General features: G+C 39.4%; 1 protein-coding gene across 1 annotated transcript in view; it reads left to right on the forward strand.

Moving 5' to 3' along the window:
• The window catches only part of crebbpa (CREB binding protein a), a 62,938-nt gene that overhangs the window by 22,235 nt on the left and 21,507 nt on the right, over window positions 1–19,196 (forward strand). The window contains exons 3-5 of the mRNA XM_067416157.1: window positions 9,968–10,132; window positions 10,210–10,453; window positions 16,930–17,043. Of these exons, the coding sequence (XP_067272258.1) occupies window positions 9,968–10,132; window positions 10,210–10,453; window positions 16,930–17,043 (523 nt within the window). The remainder of the gene's footprint in view (window positions 1–9,967; window positions 10,133–10,209; window positions 10,454–16,929; window positions 17,044–19,196) is intronic.

A 19,196-nucleotide genomic window follows, 5' to 3' on the forward strand; every position in this document is an offset into this window, starting at 1 on the left:
GCCACTTTTTTAAAATATTGAGCACCCCCATATTGCCAAAGTGGTATTATCCTCGTTTCATAAGACCCGCGAAGATACGACTGTAAGTTGGTCGAATCTGGCTCCGCATATCGATGCATCAAATCTTTCTATTCTTGCTCTTCGGGGTCACCCCCAGTTTTTATTTTATTTTATAAACCACACGATTTGATGCATTTAATAAAATAGCTGTGGTGGTTTGCCCAGTGGCTACAACTTCTATTTCTATTTTTTTTTCCTGATTTATCCATAATCCATGCTTTTTACTATTTCAGTTATTGTCGGATACATTAATTTACTTATTTTATTCTATTAAAACTAAAGACCAATTCACATCACACAAACAAGTTGGCCTTTGGAGTTTTAAGAAAAATAACTGTCATGTTCATACTCTACCCCAATAGACACGACAAACTCGAGCACCCACAGAAACGGCCAAGCACCGACGGAAAAAGATGAGAGATTCTCCATTAATTTTAACCAAAAAATATAAAGATTGGAGCTTTCAGACATGATTTTATAGTTCATTTGAGGCCGTTTCTACTGCGTTAAATGTCGAGAGCACATTGTAACGCGAGAGTTCGTCCATGTAATCAATCTGCTCTCACTCATATTTTACGTGTGTGAACTCAAACTTTGTGTTCTCTCGAATATCTCCTTGCTCTTTCTGTAGAATTGTCTTCTGATTTGTCCAAAAATCTGCCATTTTCACTACAAGGATAATTTACTAAGCATGCCCAGCTCCTACCTCATTGTCATGGCAACAGTTAGTTTCCAGCTTAGATTGCGTCCGACTGTCGTGTGTTGACAAATCATACCACACTGCTTAGACATTCACGACCCAACAAACACAGACTGAACATGTTCAAATGGGTGAAAACAAACTCTGACCAACGGCAACAGACGCTGATGTGGGCACACGCTGATCCAACAAACTCAGATTGTTTGTTGCCGTTTGTCTATGCGGTGTGAATAGACCTTAAAAATCGGTATTGTGAATTAAAAAGGGCTGTAACCAAAGATAAATATTACATGAAAGAGTATTTCGTTTTTTTATTTTCGCATTACGATATAGGCTAGACTTTTAAAATCAAGGTATCCCTGCATTTAAATCCACATTAGTACCATCAAGTCCCTGTTTCACTCGGCAATAAGTTATGTCCGTTATGTTCGGTGAAATCTGTTTCATGTCTTTTTTTAGAGCTCTAGTATGCTGGTGGAATCTGATCAGTGTGTAAATCAGGCTGTCCGTCCAGTTTCGTCTGACAGTGCAGCAGCAGACGGACTCACATTATCACTCTTTATCTGGAGCCGCTCTTTGCTGCCTCATTGTTTGATTGCATGACTCATTCCTGCACTTGTGTTTTTTATTAGGCTTAAATGCTTGTGTTACGAGAGCGTGCGTGCCAGAACGCTCTTAAACTCTGCCATTTTGTTTGAAGGCCTGTGATAAAGACAGCTGCAGAATTATGCTGGATGGGAAGGCAAATTTAAAAGCTCTCGACGTAAAGTGCCATGTTACATGCATACGCGTATCGCCTGTGCTCTATGCAAATTTGATGAATAGAACGTGTCTCTATGATGGATGGGTTATTGACTGATGGGGTCTAAAAGCAGTCCTCAGGTGTCAGAAATGGCAGGTTGTGAATTTGTATTACGAATTCAAATCCCAAAGCGCATATATATAGCTAGTGATTTATTGGGGTTAGAGCTGGAAAATGCTTTTATTTTGCATTTCTTATAAAAAATATGAATTATCACAAGTAAATGTGGGCTGAATGGTTGAAAGCTATGCTGTTGTTGTTTTTTTCTCACACACAACCTATTGGAAAGTGTGGATGAGTCATTAGTTGGGTTATTAAAATAACAAAATTATAGTTTTTAATAGGGCTGGGCGATAAATCAATTTTATCGATTAAAGCCCCGTTTCCACCAAAATTACCCAGAACAATTTGTACCAGGAACTTTTTTACGGGAACTTTTCTTCCCCCCAGACCTGCAGCTGTCTGCGTTTCGACCGCGATCTAAAGTTCCGAGAAGATTAGGCAAATTAGTCCGGTGATAGGACTGCGCGCGACTGTTCCTCCAAGTCAGTGAAGGACATGTCTGACTTACTGCAGTAATCATTTTTGTGTGTACCGATTGAAAGGTGGACTATTTACATGAGACGTTATCTAAACCGATCTGGTGTTTACATGTGATGACTTTCAATCACAATCATTTATCACATGCAGTTTGTCTGCCGCATCAAAAATGTCAACGCTGTGTTTTCTCCAGCAGCTGGAGTGTGTTTACTGTAGCCTATAGCAACTCTTAACGGCCACCAGGACTAATACAGTATTATTTATAGCTATTTATTTGTCGTAAAGTGCATAATCATCTCAGAAAAAAAATGTTCTGTCAGGCGCAGTTAAAGTAAAAACTGCCTGGGGCAATATACGCTGTGTCATTACTCCAACATTATCTTCATAACTTAAGAAATAAAAAGTTTACCCCTCCGAAAAATTTACTTTCCTCTCTTGTCAACATGAGCGCGGCGCGCTGTCACGTCATGTAAGGACGCACACTTAAAAGTAATCGGTCAGGTCATGGTGAAAAAAAATTAATAACGAGTATGGAAGAGATTCAAGCTGTGCTGCTTTTGCTGGTTATGTATAGGTTTACGAGGTAATTAACAACGACAGAAAAGAGCACTAATATGCAGATTCAGCAGCATGCAGCATATTCAGAAAGCTTGTAAAGCTAGATTTAAAATGACAATGTTACATTACATACGTGCAATGTCCGTAATAGCTGATAATAATATACATTGTCAATGTATATTATTATCAGCTATTACGGACATTGTACGTGAGATGGCTGAGACGAACGTGGCGCGCGCCATCAGACAGAGCGCAAGACTGATATTTACCACTGAACGAGACTGAACCTCGCAAGACTTTTAAAAATGCCCGTTGAAATAAAATGCTGCTTGATCTAGACTAATCAGCATGTTCAGCGCCCAAGTCCCGCCCTCGAAAGTTCCTGAAGTTTGAAAAAGTACTACCTCGCGAGCAGGGCCGTTTGGAGGGGGAAATATTTACCCGGAACTTCATTTAGACCCTGGTTCCTGTGGTCTAAACACACGAAGTACCACCCAAAGTTCCTGGTTCCTGGGTAAAGTTCCTGCGGTGGAAACGGGGCTTAATTCGAGTTTGTAGTTTCATGTCGATTTTTGTGAATGAAAATCGTTTTTTTTCTTTAATATCCGCCGACGCTCCCTCTGGGCTCCCGTAATGGCTCAGCCCTCCCCCGCGCGTTTGCCACAGAGATACACAAACAACAAGGATAGCGTCTAACAAGTGTCATTGGTTCAGTATTTCACAGAACTATTAACAATACCCCGCTGCAAAGTGTGTTTGAAGTCTGAACGGAACTGCGCTCATTTAAGCTGCGCGGACAATGAGCGCAGCGCGAGCTCATACACGGGCCAATCTTACAGGGATACACAGCGCTGGAGATCCAGAGAGAGAGTGTTAGAAATTCACCACAGAATTAATAACAGCGCTACTGTGGTCTAGTGGAAGCGTTCGGCGCAGAATTCTGTTATAAACCACAGATATCAGATCAAACAGAGCTGACGTGGAGACAACATGACAAGGTCAGAGGTTTCAGTCACAAATCACCAACATTCACCATGATTTACTGTAGTAAAACCACATGGATTTAATGTTGTCATTATTTATCTCAGGATTCGTACAACCTTTTGAGATTGAAATTCAAGCACTTTCCAATGGTTTTGTACACTTACTGCACTTATTTCCAGCACTTCAAAGCTCTAAATATCCAAAATATGCTATTTTTAATGTGATGGTTTGTAAAACTAAAAGTGTAAAGGGGTCTTGTGAAAGAAATATTATTTTAGTTTAATGTTTAATCCATTTTGTGGCAAACAAGCATTTTTTATTTAAAAAAAGATATGCAGTGCCCACCACTATAACCAGCAGAAGAGCACTTATTGATTTATTAGCCATTTCCACTCCTTAAAGGGTTACTTCAGCGATTAGCATATGGCTTTGTATCAGTAGAAACCCTGGAGAATATTCAAATTATTGTGCTTTCCCCCCTCATATCTCCCTGAGACAAGAGATTTATGCATTTTATTTCTGGAAAAATTCCTCCTATGATGCAAATTGACGATTTTTGCATCATAGGAGGAATGTTTGCCCAAAAGCTAAAGACTACAGCCAGCAGAGGGAGCCATTTCCGCATGTTTTGAATCCGCGCATGGGGGATGGGAGATTACACTCAGCTTGCAGGGAGAGCTCAGCTGGCAGCTACAGGCGCTCATTTAAACGGAGCTATGGTATGCAATGTAAGTCTTAACTTCTCAAATTAATTTCTATGAAAGTTAAGCTTGTAAAGGCATGAACTGAAACGCGCCAGACTGAACTCGCGTTGTGAATGTATGCCGCGAGTGTAGTCACGATTACCTCAGCTCTCATCATGAGAGCTCATTTATCTGACTCCTGCAGTAAGTGCTCAGTGCTGTGACACTCGCGCGGTGACTCACTCATTATATTGAACAGACACGTTCAGTTTTTAATTGTAGTGTCTTCTCCAACTCAGTCACAGTAATCAAGTTGGTGGCTAGGAATGGCACAGGGCAGCGAAGCATTCTGGGAATTGTAGTCTTTCATCCCCATGGGACAAAAATACATTTTCTGTCTTTTCTCAGTCTAGAAGACACCAAATTCAAAAATAATTTCACATTTCTACTACATTGATGACCCAGTTTAAATACAGATTCATCTTCCCAGCGCTGAAGTACCCCTTTAATATATGGAGAAAAGTACGAAGTCACCAAGTCTCATGAAAAACTAAATTACACAGAAAGCAAGTAAAGAGCTCATTTTATAATAACTGAAGCTATTGGTCAGTTCAGTGTGAGAATATTGAAGAACAATGGTCATCTATATTTAATAATATCATTAGCATATTATTAAATAGCATAACATTTAAAATTTTCCTATACTTTTTTGCACATTACTGTTGTTAATAAAAGTTAATTTGATCTGCATATCAATTAATAAACATTTGATATGTATACTGTATATTGCAAAAGATATGGTGCCCATTTATACTGTGGAATGGTCTGGGTTATTCACATGCTGAAAGTTTGGCACCCCAGGTAGGCACTCTACCAAGCCGCAAATATTTTACCTGAACAAAATAAAGTTAAAACTTGTTTTGAACAATTTCTTTGTCATGCAGATTGATTTTAAGTAGGAGGGGGAAAAAAAAATCGATTAAAATCGTAATTCGAATTTTTTGGCAAAAAATCGGGGATTTTTTTTTTGGGCCATATCGCCCAGCCCTAGTTTTTAAGTAGAAAATAATCTAGCTCCAGGCTATCGAACCAAATGTGAAAGCACTTCTTGGTTTTGTCCCCGTGTTCTCCAGCGTAATTTTGAGCTTCAAATAAAGACCATTGGACCGTCTCTCTGTCACATGATCAATGTGACCAATTAAAAAAAAAAAAATCTGCAAGAATGCAGTCAATCGTACTTGTAGTTGGATGCTGGTGGTGTCAGATGGGAGGGTTTTCTGGCCTGTGGTTTAATAGTGTACCACCAGGAAGCTGTTGTACCCTTTCGGTTAAATGCTCTCGCCTCACAAGAGGCTCATCTGGAGTGGTTTTCGGCTGTACAGCGCGCTCTTTTCAGCCACGCTTTACCTTGAGTAAACTGTCCACTTGTATTGGAGCCCTGCTTGTAGTGTTTGTAAGGCTACCTTCACACTGCGAGCTTTAGTGCTCAGATGCATTTATTTATAGTGTGATCTTGCCAGCAAATTTATGCTCAGACTTGAGTTTTTTATCCAGTGCAGACTGATCTCATGAAATGGCTTATGATACACCAATTCGTATGCCATTTTGGCATGCTATCAAGACGCCTAATCGCTTACACTGGCCCTGCCCCTAAACCTACCCACCACACACACACACTGCCCCTGCCCCTAAACCTACCCATCACACACACACTGGCCCTGCCCCTAAACGTAAACCTACCCATCTCACACACAATTCCCAAAATGTGCATAAAAATAGGTGGATGGAAACATACCTATAGACACTCAGCGCCTCGTAATGCTGCTGGTGTGTTTAAATTAGGGATGGGCATTTCTCCAAAATATTTTATTCGAATATTTGGGCTCATTTAAATTGAATATTTGTTTATGTAAATTAGGTATTTTGAGAAAATGAGAGACTTTAAAAAAATATATATTATCAACATGTCTTCACCATGTCTGAACAAGCTTATGATTAGGCAATGTACACAACACACTTACGTTATATCTTAAGGTTTTAAAATATTAAACAGTATGTGTAAAAAAAATGCCTAAAGACCAAAAACATTACAAGCTCAAGCAGCGCAAGTGGAAAAACACTAAGAAATCAGAGTGTGCCATGTTATTGTGCAGAACGTACACACTAGGGATGCAACAATACAGTTAGTCTACGCTTCAATACATACCTCGGTTTTTAACCAAGGTTTTTTTGGTTCAGTTCGTTTTTTTGCTATTCTATTCTTAGGCGATAGGAACAGAAAAAGGTTAAGGAGAAAATGTTTTTTATTGCAATACTCTTCCTTTATTTTACTTAAAAGACTTGAAAAACCCCTGTACACATTCCTAGTGTATTGTATAATATAAAATATAAAGATTTACAGTTACATTAAGTATGAAATTGTATGAATAAATATAGGCTAAAATTAAAACTACATAGTCTTCAATATACAACATTGATTAAAAGCTACTATATTAAAGGTCTTTATTTTCATTAACATTATTTTAGAGGTGAACTGTCCTTTAAGGACAAGCGTTTCACTAGGCTTCGCTGCTGTCAATTGAAGACCTGCTCACATCTCATATATAGACGCACGCGATTTTACTATCACTTTAGACATAACCGAATGTTTTTATATATGTTAAAGGGTTAGTTCACCAAAAATGAAAATTAGATGTTTATCTGCTTACCCCCAGTGCATCCAACATGTAGTTGTGTTTGTTTCTTCAGTAGAAAACAAATGAAGATTTTTAACTCAACCGTTGCTGTGTGCCAGTCATATAATGGGGTGAATAGGTAACAAGTCTATGAGAGCAAAACATGCTTAGGCAACATGCACAAAACCCCTGCTGCTCCTCACGACACATTGGTTTGTTAAGACACTAACCGATCGGTTTCTGTGAGAAACCGGACAGTATTTGTTTTTTTACCTCATATCCCGAAGAGTCTCATCAAGTTTTCCCATCGGCTGTGACTTCCGTTAGGTGAGGTCAAATAGTGTCGCAATCATAAACGTACATTATGTAGATCCTCATTCAACCGATCCGCGCAGGCACTAATCCTCTGCCTTTGCACAGACAGCTTTTTCATTTAACCCTTTAAGACCTAAGGGTATTTTTACAATTAATTTTTCGCCTGGTTTAATTTACTAAAAAGCTTGTAAAACATCAACCCTGTTGTGCACAGACAATTGACACACCTCTTTTTTTTCAAGACAAGTTGCACTGTCAGTATATTTGTGTTGCATTGATGTCACCTGAATGTAAAAAAAGTTATGGGACCATAAAGACAAATGAAAACATAAAACGGAAATTGAATCACTCAAATATTTATTGAAAACACACACAAATAAATAAAAGCTAAGCATATTTCCTCTGGAAAACAGTTTGTTCAAGTCTTTGGAGTCCTGGAACTCAGGAATAAACATAAGAACTTATACAGAACAAAAACTATTTACATTTTTCCAAAAAAAGTCCAGGCGTTTTTGGCCTATTTTGGATATTTACAGGTGCCAAGCCTCAAAACAGTTCCTATCAGGAATCAAACAGAGGGCAACATCACAGGCTTTGCATTTCCAGGGGGTGGCCTGTTTGACCTGCCTTGTCTGTTTGCAATTCACACATTGCCTTCTACCATAGGATACCACAATAACAGAGCTGGGGTTCATGCGTAATGACGCACACCAACGTGGCTGACGGATCAGCCTGTCATTGGTCAAAGCCTCACGCAAAGCGTCATGAGATATCCAAAATGGCAGCTAGCATCGAGCTAGCGGCAAAAATGACGGAACATTTATAAATTATGGACATCAAGTGGATAAATCTTGGATGTAAGCGTTTTGATTTATTGCTGAACAACTCCGAAAAGATGCACATGTTCCAGGCTGGATAGAAAACCTTCTGTAAAGGCTACAAAGACACCAAAGACACCCCCGTGATGGCTAGCTCGTTAGCTTTCTGCTGGGAAAAACGGTAAGAAAATCGATAAAACTTTCATTAAATAATATAAATATTTATCGGAGGTCCCGTGTGACGTCGCGGACGATGCCGTCGGGCTCTGAGGGTTAAAACCATTAAACAATGGAATCAGCTCCCAGACAGTCTAAAGTTGTCTGTAGATCAGAATAACTTCTCTCGAAACTTAAAGAAGCACATACTTGATAACCAGTTGTGTCAGCATCAACACATTTAAATTTTATACGTGTAAAATGTTTTTGACTATGTAGTATATATATATTAGGTTGTTATGTTTTTTTCATTAGTGTTTTTCTACTATTGTATGTATTTGTTAGTGCTACTGAAAGTCATTATGTTTTAATATTGTGTGCACCTGCCCGGGGACTGCAGATGGAAACTAGCATTAGCTAATTCTGGTACAAAACATCTTTTCGTAAGATTAATGTATTTTGTACATTGTCCCTGATAAATAAAATACTTAAATAAATAAATGAGGAATCTATATATTTCTATGATCGTGCCGGTTTTTGACCTCACCTAACGGAAGTCACAACCAGCGTGTATTGAACTGAATGCCGTACCGAACGGTTCAATATTATATTGAGTATTGTGGCATCCCTAGTACACACACACACACACACACACACATTTAGAAGGATTTCTCATAGATTGACTGCATTTACAGCCAGCAAATCAACGCAGAAAAATTTGAATAGCATTTTTAGCTTTCGAATATTAATTACAGATAGAATATTTGAATATTCGTGCACACCCCTAGTTTAAATTTGCGGTACTCCCAAAAATACACTGGCTGTTGGAAACAAAATGCTTTAGTTATCGCACAGCCTTACAATGACATGAGTCTTAAATTATTTTGGGTGAGCTATTTCTTTATAGAGCATGGTGTGCCGTATGTCACAGAGGATTAGTACAGTGAGGAAATCCTGGGACGGTGCAGATCTGTTGGAAAGAGAGAGAGATAGAGATAATGTGTTTGTGGATGAGTAAGCAGAGAGCGTAGCGTGAGAAGTGTGTTGGTGTGCATGAATGAGTGAGCAGAGAGGAGGGGCTGTTGGTGCGTGTGCCACTCCGCTGGCCTCTTTTATCTGGTCTGCTGGAGCGATGTCAACAGAGGAGAGTGGACGGCCGGCACACGGCTGGAGATCAGCACAGAGAAACGCAGGAAGAGGGAGGGGAGTTTGTCTGACGGACGGGGGAAGCCCTGCTCTCCTGAACATCATATTCAGCTGCTAAAAATGTAGTAATGCTTGGGTCAAAATTGTATTGGTTGATTGATATGCATGTGCGACTGTAACATGTAATTGGCTGTTTACTGTTAAGCCATGATTATGAATATAATGGCATAAATATATAAAGTTTTATTTCAGCTAGTTGCCAAGGTAGCATTTCTTATTTTAATGTAGTTAACCTGGTGTACAAAAATAACTAAAACTGAAAAGGAAAAAAAAAGTTATATAGATATATAAAGACTAAAAACCACATTTGGTTCCTGTTGTGCTGAGCAGCAGTTAACTATCTTATACTACAATACTTGTACAAAATCAAGTTTTGTGCTGTTTGCCAGGTGTAATTTTAGATATGAGATTCTGTGTCTGGATCTTCCGATGACTCTGAAATGATATTTCCATTTTTCTTTTGTCTGTAGATGGGCATGGCGGGCGGCAACAGTCCGTTTGGTCAGTACCAGGGTGGAGCGCAACAAATGGGCACGGCCGGCGTAAACGCTCAGAATAAAGTCGGTCTTCCCAACAGCCTGCCCCCGTTTCCAACTGACCTAAAGGGAGCGACGGTCACCAGCGTGCCAAACATGGTGAGTTCCCCCATCATGCACACAAACTGGACGGAGCTTGCAGGCAAAAGTTAATACGTCCGTCCTCTCGCCCACAGCCCCAGCCGCAGCAGGTGTCAGTGGGGATGGTGGCAGGTCAGGGCGTGTCCGCTGGCCCCACGGCCGACCCGGAGAAGCGCAAGCTAATCCAGCAGCAGCTGGTTCTGCTGCTCCACGCCCACAAGTGCCAGCGGCGCGAGCAGGCCAACGGCGAAGTGCGAGCCTGCGCCCTGCCCCACTGCAGGACCATGAAGAACGTCCTCAACCACATGACACACTGCCAGGCTGGCAAATCCTGCCAAGGTGAGTCAACATTGAGGTTTTTTTTTCACATGACTCTTGTATGGGCTCCAATGCAGCTTTAATACGAGTGTCACGCAGTGTTAAGGTGATGATACACGAGGCAACTTTTTGAGCAATATTGCCGTCAACGGGCAACCAGGACAGACACAGTGCCCACGACTGATCTAAAGTATCCAAATAGAAATGTATCGCCATTCTCAATGAGAAAGTGCCAACGCAACATCGCTCGGCAACATTGCTTAAATAAAGTTGCCTCGTGTATGATCACCTTTACAGGAGGGCGATATTATGAGGTTGCTAAACAGAAGGTGGCGAGAATAGACAGCACAGTAAATAGTGAACACAAACAAAAGGTTTACTGAAGATTTGTTGAGAATGTTGTTCTAAAAGGTATTGCAAGATATCTGTTTCTTTCCCATTCCAATTCCTAACACTTCTGGTTCCTTAATGATTCCATTAAGATTTATTTTTTAAGAAAGTAATATTTGGAGGAAAAAAGGAGAAATGCAATTTCATTTCAGATTTAAGAGTTTAGTTTGACTAGTTAGACTTTTTAATATTGATAGAGTTAATATACTTAATGTTATGTTCATTTTGTAAATATTTTGCTAATTAATATTACTTAATATTATAATTTTTTTATTTAAATTATATTAAACAGAAAAAAAAGATTTTATAGTGTAGTCTTATTTCACATTATTACTGTACAGCCTTGGTGAGCAGAAGAGACTACTTTCAAAAACATTTAAAATGTTTCCTAACTTTTGGCTGATATTGTATACATAAATAATTAAACAAATGAAGTGCACATTTTTATCAGTGTTTTTTTTTATACACATTTATGACGAATTAGTCATGTGAAAAATAACCTACATGCATCAAAACAAATTTTTTTGGAAATAATTTAAAATGTTACTTTCTTATTTCCATGCATTTATGTAATACAATATATAATTTTTATAATAGGTTTGGAGCAAGGTTGCGTGATGTTATTTCCGTGTGTGTGTGTGTGTGTGTGTGTTTGTGTGTGTGTGTGTGTGTGAGAGAGTCTGCTGTATTTTGTGGGTTGAGGTGTGCAGACCTGTTTTAATCTGCTGTCTGTTCTCTGTTTAGTCTCCGCAAGAGCGGTAATGAGATGCTTTTGTCCTGATGTGGGGTTTAGAGCTTGGTGTGCCTCAGACACTGTAGTTTACTACTAATTTATGTACCTAGCTATTTGAATAACATCCGATTTAATGGCACATTGAGAAGTCGCCCCATTGAGATTTGTTACCACCACAGTAATGGATGTCAAATATCACGTTTTTGCACTTGCAAAGAGAATATTTCTTGCCTAACACCTTTCAGTCCACAACCAGTAATGTTTCATTCACCAACACAGGGAATTTCCCAAGCTAATGCTTAGCTCCATCTCAAATATAACAGTCTATTTAGAAAGAAAATCGTGCCTTTATGGTATAATGCAGAATTAAGGAGTTGGCAAGCGGCAGGAGAGTGCTTGCGGCGGCCCGATGCTGCCCGGCTGCTTTGCTCTCAGTGCTGTAGTTGTTGTTGGACCTGGAGCACAGGGCTTCATTTCAACTCAAATGCAAACGTGGTGCCAAGTGTGCCCTCCACACTGCCAGCTCATTTCCTGTTGTTCCCTGGCCGCGGTGACACCCGTATCTCTCTCTCTGGGACTCCTGGGGAAAGGCATGTTTGATGCCTCCTGAAGGCTCTCTTGGAAGAACTCGCTTCCTTCTAAAGCATCAACATTAGCCACTTTTTCACTGTCAGGCCAGTGCAAGCCAGGGCTTCCAACGGACCAGACCGGGCGCTGCTTCAGACCTGAAGCACCAAGCATAAAACCACACTACGTTTCCATCGACGGGCCAAAAGCTCCGCAGCGCTTCACTAAAACCCTCCCGTTACACGCCTCTCTTGAACAACGTCACACAAACACATAATTTTGCAGACAAATGGAAGTTTTATCAAAAAACGAATCGAATAAATCACTGGAAAATAGCGAGATCGCAAAACAAACATTATAAAAGGGGCCGTTTGTTGGCATTTTTGTTGTTTCTACTGTTGTCGTGGTGAAAGAGCTAATGTAAAACTAGTCTGTTGACTCTAGCATCTCACAGGTCACAATTATTGCCAGATATCAAACTTTACCTAACTATTAAATCATTGTACAGTTTACAGAAAACATTTAGTTTACTTTCCATGGCTTAACTCTACCGTTGTTGTCACAATAATGGTGCCAGCCTGTGGCTAGATACTACCACTTTTTGTAACACTCCTCTTTTTTACCTGGGCTAGTCACTGAATTTCAGAGCACCGTAATGGACCTTTAGCTTAGGTTCGCTACCGAGGGCAAGTATTTGTAAGGCACATATACAAAGACAATGACTAGAAACGTACCAATTTATATTGCTTGTGCAAGATTAAATTAATATGCAAAAGCATCATTAGCAAACAATGGTCACAAGTTCGGGTTTTATCAGCATAGTTCAATGAGTCTGTGTTTTCCGAAACCATCTAACGACTCTTGACCTGTGGTTAGAAGCAGAGTTTCTTGTTTGCATGATGTGGACTTAATAAATCCTTATCTTGAGTAAAATAAGCAAGCTGACATTCAGTACAATCATAAATTTTATTTTGAATACATGCATACAGTGAGGAAAATATGTATTTGAACACCCTACTGTTTTGCAAGTTCTCCCACTTGGAAATCATGGAGGGGTCTAAAATTGTCATCATTAGGTGCATGTCAACTGTGAGAGACATAATCTAAAAAAAAAGTGTGCGAAAGGTGAGAAATCAGCCCAGAACTACACGGGAGGAGCTGGTCAATGACCTGAAAAGAGATGGGACCACCGTTTCCAAAGTTACTTTTGGTAATACACTAAGACGTCATGGTTTGAAATCATGCATGGCACAGAAGGTTCCCCTGCTTAAACCTGCACATGTCCAGGCCCGTCTTAAGTTTGCCAATGACCATTTGGATGATCCAGAGGAGTCATGGGAGAAAGTCATGTGGTCAGATTAGACCAAAAGATAACTTTTTGGTCATAATTCCACTAAACATGTTTGGAGGAAGAAGAATGATGAGTGCCATCCCAAGAACACCGTCCCTACTGTGAAGCATGGGGGTCGTAGCATCATGCTTTGGGGGTGTTTTTCTGCACATGGGACAGGGCGACTGCACTGTATTAAGTAGGGCTGCACGTTTTCAAGTTTTTCATTAACCGTTAACCGAGGCCCTTAGCGGTTAATACTCGGTTAACCATAGTGTGCGTCAGGGTTATTTTTAGCTTATTAATTTGACGACCACCATCTCCGTAGTGAACGCGCCTATATAGAGAAATGCACATCATGGATTACATAATCAGAGAGTAGCCTATTTCTTTTCGTTTTAAATTGTTAAAAGACATTTCAAGTTTCTTAAGATCTATTTCATGTCTGCGAGGCGTACGCTGAGTTTCGTTAAATTAGGATGAGATGCGCTCCAGTTCACGAGCAATGCGAGTGGCCGCGAGGGCGCCTGCATGATTAGGGCATGCCATGTAGTAAAATATGCAGCCGAGAATGATTCACACAGCGTTTGACTCGAGCGGCTAAGCCTCTCCCGGCAGAGAGTTCAAGCATCTGTGGACTCGTCCCTTCAGCTCTGGCCATCTTGCTTTCAGTCCGCGATTAGCTTTTTTGTTTTCTTCATTAACGTTACAGTTAAAGTAACGTCTGCTTTTCTCTAGTCATTCACAAGTTTCTCACTTCAAACTTTCTTTCTTCTGCTCCGTTATGCACAGCGCGCGCGGCTCCCGCTCTGCTTCTGCCCTAATGCGACTTTTAGTCCAGTGCGACGTATGTTATTTTCCTCTTCAGGACGCATTTTTTGACTGATGTGACTCATAATCCGGAGCGACTTATAGCCTGAAAAATGCGGTAAGGACTACATTGCAATACTTGCATTTTGCCCCGTCACTCTCATTTTTAAAGTGCTCCCACGCTTTCTTTGCCCGCTTCATTGCCCGCTTAGAAAGCTGGTCATGACTTCTTCTTGTGGATATTACAAATGTCTGGGAGCGCTCTGGCGGTCTCTAGGGGTGAAAACATATATTACAACTAAATTCAAGGCACGTCATTGACGCCACTTAACCGAGCAAAACTACTCGTTTTTTTAAACTATTAAACTGTTAACGTAAACTATTGTTTCACTCGGTTACGCAATTTTTAACGGTTAATCGGTCAATCGGTTAACCATGGACACCCCTAGTATTAAGGAAAGGATGACCGGGGCCATATATTGTGAGATTTTGGGGAACAACCTCCTTCCCTCAGTTAGAGCATTGAAGATGGTTCGAGGCTGGGTCTTCCAACATTACAATGACCCGAAGCACACAGACAGGATAACCAAGGAGTGGCTCTGTAAGAAGCATATCAAGGTTCTGGCGTGGCCTAGCCAGTCTCCAGACCTAAACCCAATAGAGAATCTTTGGAGGGAGCTCAAACTCGTGTTTCTCAGCGACAGGCCAGAATGCTGACTGATCTAGAGAAGATCTGTGTGGAGGAGAGAGCCAAAATCCCTCCTGCTGTGTGTGCAAACCTGGTGAAAAACTACAGGAAACGTTTGACATCTGTAATTGCAAACAAAGGCTACTTTACCAATTATTAACATTGATTTTCTCAGGTGTTCAAATACTTATTTGCAGCTGTATTATACAAATAAATAGTTAAAAAATCATAAATTGTGATTTCTGGATTTTTTTTTTAGATCATGTCTCTCACAGTGGACATGCACCTACGATGACAATTTCAGACCCTTCCATGATTTCTAAGTGGGAGAACTTTCAAAATAGCAGTGTTGAAATACTTTCCCTCACTGTATATTATTTATATCTTTTAATTTGTCAAGAGATTTAAAGCACCTTTTTTGAAGAGCGCGCATGTGAGGACGTGATCTAGTAGGTAAGAACGAGCCTGTTTGAATCAGGAAATAAAGCAAAATAACTGAGACAAAAGAGAATTACTCCTCAGATGCTATGTCCATAATTTATAGCTAAAAATCTAGCATGAATTTGATCTCAAACTAATTAATTAAAAGGTATTACTTCACCATCAGCGTAACATCAACACACCCCAGCCCGTCTAACAGCTTGCAGCCACAGATGTCGTCTATTTTATTTTTTTTAAACGGATGAGATCCTGCAGGAATCCTGAAAAACTTGACTCAACAACTGGCTTGATTTTAACAGTTCACGACGCAAGTAGGCATTTTTTTGTCTTGACGAGAAATTCTCTGGTTAACACACAATTCAATGGAATGAAATGAACTTTCTGACCCCGGCATGCGCGCTGCAAATTTTCCTGTGACGTGAATAGTGAAGGGGTCTATAGTAATTATTAGAGCCAATAGTGGCATATACATATTTCTGCACTATACGGTGATCAGAATCCACATAGGATCACAAACAGAAGTTATTTCAAACACTCGCTGCTGTCTGAAAGTGAGTTTTGAGCTAAAATTATTTTAAAAGTCTTGAATGCTGATGTCAGCTGGTATACGAAATCATCCGCGGCGCTGCCGTCTCCAGACTCAGATAAACTCTGCATTTGTTCTTAACCTCTCCTCAAGCCAATGCTGGGTCAGGACCAAGGTATTGGGCAGGCCAAAATTCCCAGAACAAGGCCCAATCAAGCCCTGGAAGTGACAGTTAAAACGCGACTGGCCCTGGCACATACAAGCAACCCCGCTTTGGGCCAGACATTGGAAACACGGCTTATGTGATTCTTGCACTTCATTCAAAACTATAAATCACAGCAGCAATAAATCATAATTGTGTCCTTACTGAGAACAAGCATCGCTGTGTATGATATAAAAAAGATACAGTACAGTAACTAATTATATTTACTCAAATAATTTACACCGCTGCCTCACACATACATAAGGAATAAATATAAATAAAGATGATTGATTACCAAGCTGTCGCGTATCAAAATATATTTGGTGTTTGAGGTGTAGATTTGTCTTTTGAGACTCTTGCTTAAACGTATGGTTAACTTAGGAAGTTTTTCAAAACGAATCCACACATGATGTGTAGCGAGGACATTGAATGATTTTGAAATGCAAAACTATTAACAAATCATAACTGGACGTTTACTTCCAACTGTTTGAAAGAGAGGGTCGAAAACAGGATAGAAAATAGCTTATTACTTCTAAATTAGGATGTTTTTGATGTAGAAACCACTTTCAACATCAATTATGATCTATTTGGCTTTAATATTTGACTTTTGTGGGACCCTTTTACTTTCTGTGTGGACAGAAACATGACTGTCACAGGAAAGACGGGATTCTTCGCTCTGGATTTGGCAGATGTGTGCGCGTCTGCTGCGTGCAGTTCCGTGAAGACCTGCTTTCCCGCGGGACCTTTTTGCTCCCGGTTTTGCAGCATTTGTACTCTGGCTCAGGCTTTGTTCTCTGTCTGTGTCTGCAGTGGCTCACTGTGCTTCATCGAGGCAGATCATCTCGCACTGGAAGAACTGCACGAGGCACGACTGTCCCGTCTGCCTCCCGCTGAAGAACGCCAGTGACAAGCGCAACCAGCAACGTGAGTCTTTCCCCCATCAAACATCCTCCCTCTTTACTTCACGATAATTTAAAATTATAATGTAAATGCAATAATTATTTATAAGATATATTTATATATATATTACATTTAAAATGACACTAATGCCACAAGCATTAAAGTATAGTTCAGTACGGTAGGGGTGGGAATCTCAGGGTACCTCATGATACGATACACAATCCTTGGATCACGATACTGATACGATACAGCAATTCTGCAATAAAGATATCTTGCTAGACAATTCTATAATGATACATCAATATATCTAACTATTAGGGGTGTGACGAGACACTGATCTCACGAGACTAGACACGAGATCATGTTCACAAGAACAAGACAAGACAAGTATTTTTAAGAAATCCACCACGATGAAATACATTACTAGAAATGTTAAACTCTTTGCAGGTGCATTTAAAATGTTTTAACTAATCATCTTGTAATGAATGTAATTTCATTTTTTATTTTCTTAATATGAATTATCATATAGGCTACAGCGTAAACTCTGTGATTAGGGAGCGGTGGTGCTAAAGCGCAGTTTAAAATATAAATCTGACGCTTCTGCTGTGCAACCAATCCTCTGCCACGGTCTTGTCCACTAACATGTAACACACACATACGAGTCGTAACGCCCGCTGAATGCGAGCGCTTCACCAACACACAGCACACCTCATAACACGCTCGTCTTCTCGTCGCGTGATCACTGCTGCGCAAGACTCAAATAGCTCGTTCTAGATGAGCTGATGGAACTAAAGCGACTCTTATGATTATTCACCTGAATTAAATTGTATTCATTTCTATAAAAATCTAAACTAGAGTGGAGCCGTAATGTAAACTTCACCCTCACACTCCTTCATGACCAGGTCATGAGAATATGACGAGACAGTTTTTCACCTCAAAGAGAAATCTCGTCACATTTTAGTCTCCCGAGATCTTGTGGCACGAGATCTCGTCACACCCCTACTAACTATGAAAACAAAAGGCCTTTGAAAAGGTAAAGTGCAGGTTTTTTCTCTTTATTCAAGTCTAAACTGTTAGAAAACAGCTCAAATTAAACATTTTCAATGAGATCAGGGTCTTTTGTTAAAACGATTCAGTTGGTATGAGCCACCATACTAGGGCTGCACGATTTGGGGAAAATATATAATTGCGATTATTCTGATTAAAATTGCGATTGTGATTTAAAATGCGATTATTGTTATTATTATTTTTTACAAATGAAAAGTGTGTGTATATAACTGTGTTTTTATATTAACGTGACTAATAATAATAATAATTATTATTTTTACTGCTAAAAATATATTTAAAAAAAAAAAGAAATATTACCATTACAATAACATTTTCATAATTACAAATAAAAAAAGAGTATGTCAGAATAAATATAACAATACAATACTAATACTAGTTATTATTATTATTTTGGTTATATTTTACAGAAAACTTATTTTACAGAAAGAAAAAAAAACAGCTGGGTTACCTATTAATATGCAGACAGCCTATGACTAAAAAACATTAGAAAGGTCTAAGCCTAAGGAGTTATTGTAAAAAAAAAAGATTTAAAAAAAAAGATTGTGTGTGTGTGTGTTGTTTATCTGTGATATCAATTTCTTAAAGTGTCTTTAATATGAATTATGAATCTCTTGTTCATCCACTGTGGGGAAAAAAACTCCTGTACATTGAAGAAAAACATGGATTGTCCAATAAATGTATAATTTTTTAAGTTTAATAAGTTTTAAAATGTATTAAGTATTATTTTATTATTATTGATTACTCAAAAGTTTTTAATTCATACTGAAAGCCAGAGGGCGCCTTTTTTAATTTTATTTGGGGGGGTTTATGGAAACAGTTACCATTGGGGAATACACAATACTAACATGTACTGTTGTAACTAACTGTTAATGAAACATGGAAACTGCCCTGAATAGAATGAACATTATACCTGCATGCAAATCCTTCCCATCTAACACGCAACACAGTTATGTGATTTATTGGTACTTAACTTTTATTTCATGACTTACTAATTTAAACATAACTACAAAGTTGGATGCTCAGTTTCTTCTGCGCTTCAGTGAAGTGATATACAGTGCGCACCGCTACATCGTGCTACGAGCCCAGTATAATGTCTGACAGCACAGGAA

Source organism: Pseudorasbora parva, chromosome 14, assembly GCF_024679245.1.
Source record: "Pseudorasbora parva isolate DD20220531a chromosome 14, ASM2467924v1, whole genome shotgun sequence".
Taxonomy (NCBI): Eukaryota; Metazoa; Chordata; class Actinopteri; order Cypriniformes; family Gobionidae; genus Pseudorasbora; species Pseudorasbora parva.